This window comes from Bison bison, unplaced genomic scaffold (genome assembly GCF_000754665.1).
Source record: "Bison bison bison isolate TAMUID 2011002044 unplaced genomic scaffold, Bison_UMD1.0 scf7180017864456, whole genome shotgun sequence".
Classification (NCBI taxonomy): domain Eukaryota; kingdom Metazoa; phylum Chordata; class Mammalia; order Artiodactyla; family Bovidae; genus Bison; species Bison bison.
This window is the reverse complement of record NW_011495018.1, coordinates 62888-69630: the sequence shown is the minus strand read 5'-3', so window position 1 is coordinate 69630 and position 6743 is coordinate 62888. Positions and strand designations below refer to the sequence as shown.

General features: G+C 53.4%; 1 protein-coding gene across 1 annotated transcript in view; it reads right to left on the bottom strand.

Moving 5' to 3' along the window:
• The window catches only part of CFAP46 (cilia and flagella associated protein 46), a gene marked incomplete at its 5' end in the record, with an annotated part of 97130 nt that overhangs the window by 36579 nt on the left and 53808 nt on the right, over positions 1 to 6743 (bottom strand). Inside the window, 5 exons of the mRNA XM_010859553.1 lie at positions 283 to 381; positions 1211 to 1359; positions 4355 to 4504; positions 5097 to 5264; positions 6521 to 6720. Of these exons, the coding sequence (XP_010857855.1) occupies positions 283 to 381; positions 1211 to 1359; positions 4355 to 4504; positions 5097 to 5264; positions 6521 to 6720 (766 nt within the window). The remainder of the gene's footprint in view (positions 1 to 282; positions 382 to 1210; positions 1360 to 4354; positions 4505 to 5096; positions 5265 to 6520; positions 6721 to 6743) is intronic.

The window sequence follows — 6743 nt, the reverse complement described above, 5'->3', positions numbered from 1 at the left end:
TGAGTAATGACCTGCCCCTGGGCCCAGGATGCCCCCAACATCCTGCGGTGGGAGATGGGTCCCCGGGCCCCAGGAGATGCAGCTGAGAGCAGGGCCGGCATTGAGCCCAGGCAGAGGGCGGGGGGGTCAGTGCTGCAGCAGGGGGGTCTGTGCCACATGGGGGGCCCGGGAGGAGGGCACCACAGCAGGGGTCCATGCCACAGTGGGGGGCACACACGGGGGTGTCAGAGCAGGGGGCCCTGCCGCAGTGGAGAGGGGGTCCGCACAGCCGCAGCGTCTCACCTGGCCTGCTCCACGTCACAGATGTAGGCCTGCCCCACCACCTCCTCGTGGTACGTGGCTGCCTCCCTCAACCTCAAGTCGGAACAAGCCAAGGCAAGTCTGGGGGTGAGAGGAGCGTCAGCCCTGAGTCAGGCTGCCCTGGGCTCAGGAGGCTTGACACAGATTGGCAAACGGAAAAAGAACAGATAATTTGAGGATGTTTTCAATAATCTTTAAAGCTAAGCCAAGTTACTAGAGGAAAATAACAGATGCCGTCATCAGATTTCTCAACACATTTATAGTCTCGGGGTCTCAGGGTCACCTCCAGAGATGGAGACAAGGCCTGGTGGGGCTCTGACCCCATCACAACTGCAAGCCAACGAGCTCTGCTCCGACTTTTGTGCGAAACACTCTTATTTTGAAATGATTTCAAGCTTCCAGAAAAGTTACACAAACACTACAAAGAATTACTGAACACCCTTCATTGTCCAGGTTCTCTATCTACATATACAATAATATAAAAGTTATACTAATATATATACAAATTACTTTATATATAAATTTTATATATAGCTTAGGAGTGTGTGTAAATATATAAAATTATGTGTGTGTAATTATATAAAATTTATATATATATGTAATTTTTTTCCTGACCTATTTGAGAGTGGACACAATGCTCCTTTATTCTGCTTCTCCTACTTCAGCGTGTATTTCCTTGAAATAATGATACTCTCTTAAAAACCAGGTAGAAACTTTAAAAATGTTTTTATGTTTAAGTATTTCGATGTATTCCGCTTTACAAATCTTAGAGACTCTATTATTTATATAAATAGTCAACCACAGAATTAATGTTTTAAGATCTGATTTGTCTCTAGTTGCTTTGGGCAAATGTCCGCTTTAGCCATGTAAACGTCTCCCAGCTTCCCTGAAATACAGCAGGAGCACCCACCGCAGGTGGTAGAGATCCTTGAGGCTCTTGCTTTCAACCACGGAGGCTGCGATGAGCACCCCCAGCTGCAGGACCGGGACTGCAAGCTCGTGAAGGAACATCTTCTGCAGGGCCTGCACCAGGTGGTCCAGATAGTACAGACTGTACGTCTGCGTCAAAACAGCAACACGCGAGGTCAAAGGCTGCGGAGGATTAGGTCCCGGCTCACAGGGCCTCCCCTAGGAACTCTGTCCTTCGCGGGGCCACGCACACGGGCTGTTGGACTCCTGCCTGTTGAGGGAGCCACTGACTTGTTCTCTGCCGCCTCTGCTTCGTCGTTAGCTTTCATCTCCTCGTGTGCAATTTCCTAGACTTTTTAGCACAAGCACAGCTGAAGATCCTCACGAGAATAATCTACCTGCTTTCAGTCAAATTAGAGGCTTTGTTTTCTTTATGTACCCACCAACTGCTTTAAAACTTCTTATAACGTTGGACTAGGTTTGATAAAGCAATTATTCTTCAGTGGAAAATTAAAAAATATGGATGAACGATTTAAAAAATCCACTTAAAGCACTGAAGAGCGAACAACTCGGAAAAAATGCCAGGGCCACGACACGCAAGAAGGAGGGTGTCAGATGTGTGAACCCAGCGTGTCGGGGCTGTGAGCCGGGGCGTTGGCTGACGCCGAGGCGGCGGAGAGCCTGCGCAGCACCTCTGACTTTCCTCTGTTGGGTGGAGTTGAGGGCCCACTGAAGCCTTAAGGGCAATGAAGTAAAACAGCCCTGTCACATTTAAGCCCAGTGGTGTTTGGGTGGCCTGGGAAGCACGTGGTTTTTTGAGGGGCCAATAATTGATATTCCTGATGAGGCCGCTCAAGAAAGGGGGTGGAGGGAGACAGAAACATTTATAGACTTAACAGACACTAGAAAGATAATAACAGGATATTAAGAACAACATTATACCAGTAAATCTTATATTTTATATTCACTGGAAGCCTCCTAGAAAAATACAACCCACCAAAATTACTACAAAAGAGAAATTTAAAAATCGAAAGTGTTCTGTAACTATTAAATAAAGTGGATCCATAATTTAATATCTTCACAAATAGGTCTAGGCCCGGAAGTCTTCACCAGGGAATTCTTCCAAACAATTAAGGAAGAAATAATAGCTAATTTTATACAAATTCTTCTCAAGAAGAGCTTAAAAAAGGAACACTTTGGAACTGACTGAAAGGTCAGTGTGATGCTGTAAGAAAATATGACACGTGCGTCTGGTCTTGCTCCTGGTTCCAGCACTGAGCACCTAGAACCCTCTCACCCCACCCGAGTTCACACCCACGAGGGGACTCCTGGCCGTCCCTGTAGACCTTCAGGAGGCAGGCTGGCGGCCAGAGGAACCAACCACATGGCAGGACAGTGAGACCCTCGGCCTGTCCCCCGATACCTGGGGAGGGGAGTGGCTGGAGGTCAAGTTAGGAACCAACGGCCCACAAGAGGACTGGTCGTGCCCTGTCCTGGAACCTACGTGATCCCCCTATGGGACGGGCTTGGAGAGCTTCTGGGCTGGTGAGCACGTCCACCTGCCAGGAGGGAGGGGCATGCTGGCCCCCAGCTCCTTGGGGACAGACACACTCCCGAGTTTGGGACCCTCCAGACCTGCCCTGCAGACCTCCTCATCGGGCTGTTTGTATCCATTACAACATTCTTTATAGCAGACCAGCGTATCTGCTAAGTAAAGTTTACCCAAGTCTGGGGGCCGGCGTAGCAAATATCAAACTTGGGGAGGAGCCCGGGACCCCAAATGGTGGCCACACTGGAGAGACATGTGGTGGCCTGGGGACCCGATGCTCATGACGGGGGTCTGCTGGGGCAGGCCTCAAGGGAGCCCTGATCCTTGGGGGCCACACTGACCCGGTGGTTAAGTGTCAGAGCCGAGTTCAGTGAGGTGGTCCCCTAGCTGGTGTCCCCGGGGGCGCTGGGCACTGGCTGCTGTGTGGAAACCCATGTGCCTCGGGTCAGAAGCATTGGGAGCAGAAAACAGTTTGGAGTCAGTGTAACTTCTCACCCCATCCTGACAAGCATGTGGGTGTGAAAGGAAAACTCAACACCAACTTTTCTCATCAACATGGAGACAAACACCCCAAACAAAACATTAGCCTGTTGAACCTGATGATAAATGAAATGAGTAATACATCTCAACCAAGTTGAAGGAATGAAAGAGAAAAAAATTATCATTTGAATAGATGGAGAAAAATATTTGATAAGAATCGATAGCTGTTTGTGGGGCTTCCCTTGTGGCTCAGCTGGTGAAGAATCCGCCTGCAATGCAGGAGACCTGGATTAGATCCCTGGGTTGGGAAGATCCCCTGGAGAAGGGAAAGGCTACCCACTCCAGTATTCTGGCCTGCCTGGAGAATTCCATGGACTGTATAGACCATGGAGTCGCAAAGAATCGGACACAACTGAATGACTTTCACTTTCATAGCTGTTTAAGCTTAAAACTCTTAGCAAATAGAAATAAAGGAACTCGCTTAACCAGTGAAGAACATCTATGAACCTCCAACAGCATCAGTCACACGGAGTCTTGCTAAGACCAGGAGGCCTCGCCACCTGTGGTATTGAGCTGGAGGCAAGCAGGCAGGTAAGATGAGGCGAGGGAACAGTGTCACAATGCCAAATTAGGGAAGACACTTGCAAATGAGATGCAGGTTTTGCATACACACGTAAAATCCAAAGAACCTATGGACAAATTACCAAAATTATCTGGGAGATGAGACAGACACACAGGAGAAGCCGCGTGCGCACAGAGGCAGAGCGGGGGGCCTCACGGCACACACTTGGGAGCCCAGCTGCTGGCGGAGGCAGGGAGGACCCCCCGGGCGCCAAGGGGCAGTGCGGCCTGCAGAGCCCTTGACGGCAGCCCAAGTTTTGAACCCGTGCCTCCGGAGCTGTGGGGAAGACCCTTCCGCTGCTCGGAGCACTCAGCAGCACCAGACGCCCTGGTGTGCAGCTGGACCACAGGCGCAGGGGTGTGGTCTGCGCGGGGAGCATGCAGCACAGGTGCCCGCGGAGGGGCCTGGGGCCCGACACCCTCTGGGCCCACAGACAGCCCAGCAGGCTGGATGCGGGGACGCGGGCCTGGGGGAGAGGCGCTGAGTCCACTCACCGGCTTCTGCATAGTTGACGAGTTGATGGTAAAGTCGCTCTGATCCTGTCTGAATACAGATATGACTTCTTCAGGGCAGGCATAGGAAGCCCACTCTTCTAGGCTTGAGGGCAAGTCTTCGAGGCATTTGCCAGGAGCAGGGCTCTGGGACTGCAAAGCAAGAAGCCAGGCTCTGCTTTGGGAGGTGGAGCTAGAGGCAGACACCCAGGGGGCCCCGTGGGAATAGAGGTCGTGAGCCCTGGGCAGGCAGCCCCTCTGGGGATGGGTGTGGTGGGGCTCCCTGGAGACACCCAAGCCACAGATGACAGCTGACACCACTTCCCACAGCCACTCGGAGCCTTGTGCCCTGGACATGACCCCCACCCACACATCCCAGCTCAGCAGGGCTGCGGGAAGGAGGCGGGGTGTCTCCTGAAGCCCCAGTCCGGCAGGATGGCCAGGGTTGGGGCAGTCCCTCCAGCTGATGAACTGACATGCACAGGCCCCCACGGGACGCAGAGAAAGTGCTGCCCTGCCCTGTACGGCCAGGGCTCCGGGAAAGCAGCTGATCACCAGGGCGAAGCCAGACCCTCCCGTGTCAGCCTCCTGACACCTGGGGCAGGGGCACTGAGGCCGCCCCACCTCCCAGGGCAGGAAAGCGGACAGAGGAACCAGGGCTCCTCGCCCTTCGAGGCCCAGCCTCTGGCACAAGGGCCTGCAGGGGCGCTGGGGTGCATCCTGCCCGCCCAGAGGGTGCGGTCACCTGCTTCGGGTCCCTCCCCTTGTCTTTGTCCTTCTCCTTGTCTCTGATCTTCTCCTTGTCTCTGTCTCTGCTTTTCTCCTTCTCTTTTTTAGGCAACAGCAAGTGTGAGCTTGCTACCGCTGAAATTCTACTTTCTGAAGTGGATTTTCCTGCTGTTGAGAAAGAAACCTGTGAAAAGAAATCCAAATTTGCAATGCTAATGTCCTACTGCAGCAGTGAAATGAAAAGACGCTTGCTCCTCGGAAGAAAAGCTATGACCAACCTAGACAGCGTATTAAAAAGCAGAGACATTACTTTGCTGACAAAGGTCCGTCTAGTCAAAACTATGGTTTTTCCAGTACTCATGTATGGATGTGAGAGTTGGACCGTAAAGAAAGCTGAGCACCGAAGAACTGATACTTTTGAACTGTGGTGTTCAAGAAGACTCTTGAGAGTCCCTTGGACTGCAAGGAGATCCAATCAGTCCATCCTAAAGGAAGTCAGTCCTGAATATTCATTGGAAGGACTGATGCGAAAGCTGAAGCGTCAACACTTTGGCCACCTGATGCAAAGAACTGACTCCTTGGAAAAGACTCTGAAGTTGAGAAAGATTGAAGGCAGGAGAAGGGGATGACACAGGATGAGATGGTTGGATGGCATCACCGACTCGACGGACTGAGTTTGAGCAAGCTCCAGGAGGTGGTGAAGGACAGTCTGTGGGGTAGCAAAGAGTCGGACATGACTGAACGACAACAATGACAGAGCTGGGTTTCCCTCCCCCCATGCAGATCTGAGGGCGGGTTGAGGACCCTACGGCTGCGCGTGGCCGGGCCGTGAGCACTCAGGGGACTTCCTCCAGGACTCTGGGCCTGCAGATACGCGTGGCTGACCCTTAAGAAGGGTTTGTCAGTTCCTAAAATAAATTAACGTCTTCCATGAAGAACACACTCGAGTGACTTTTAATGGTTCTCCTAAAAGAACTGCAGGGGGTGGGGGTAGGGGCATCTTGCAGACAAGGATGGCCTTCCTCACCCTTCCCGCTGCCAAACGCCGATGGCCCTGCTGTCCCCATCACATGGCTGGGGGCGGGGGGCGAACTTGCCCCAAGAAGAGAGGCCTGTCCTGCTAACGCTGTCCCGCTGGGGGTCACAGCCCAGGGAGGTTCCTGAGAACACGAGGCCACCAGGAGCTGCCCTGGGGACCCTGTAGACAGGCGGTAGAAAGGCGGCTATGTGAAGGGGCGCAGAGAAGGCTCTGGAAGCCCAGGGGCAGTGCGGTGGGAAGGAAGGTGTTGAGGGTGGTTAGGCAAAGGCGCTGGCCTGAGTCTTGCAGAGGAGGAAGCCCCCTCAAGTCTCCAGAGCCAGGGGCAGGGGGCGCTGGGTAGGAGAGGAAGGACGTGGTCCCAGGAGAGACCAGGACCCCAGGGAGCATGGCAGGGGCCTCACCTGCCAGATGCGGTGCAGGAAGGCATAGGCCATGAGGCAGTAGTCCTGGTGGCCAGCGCCGCTTGGGGTCACCACCAGGGCCAGCAGTGTGTAGGCACGGGCCAGCGTCTCCAGCTGCCGCACGCTCTGCAGCTCCTGCAGGGAGGGGGGCCCCGGGTCCCCCGGGCCCTCCAGGGCCCCCAGAGTGGACGCCGGCTTGTCTGAAAGACAGGGCACTGCTGGC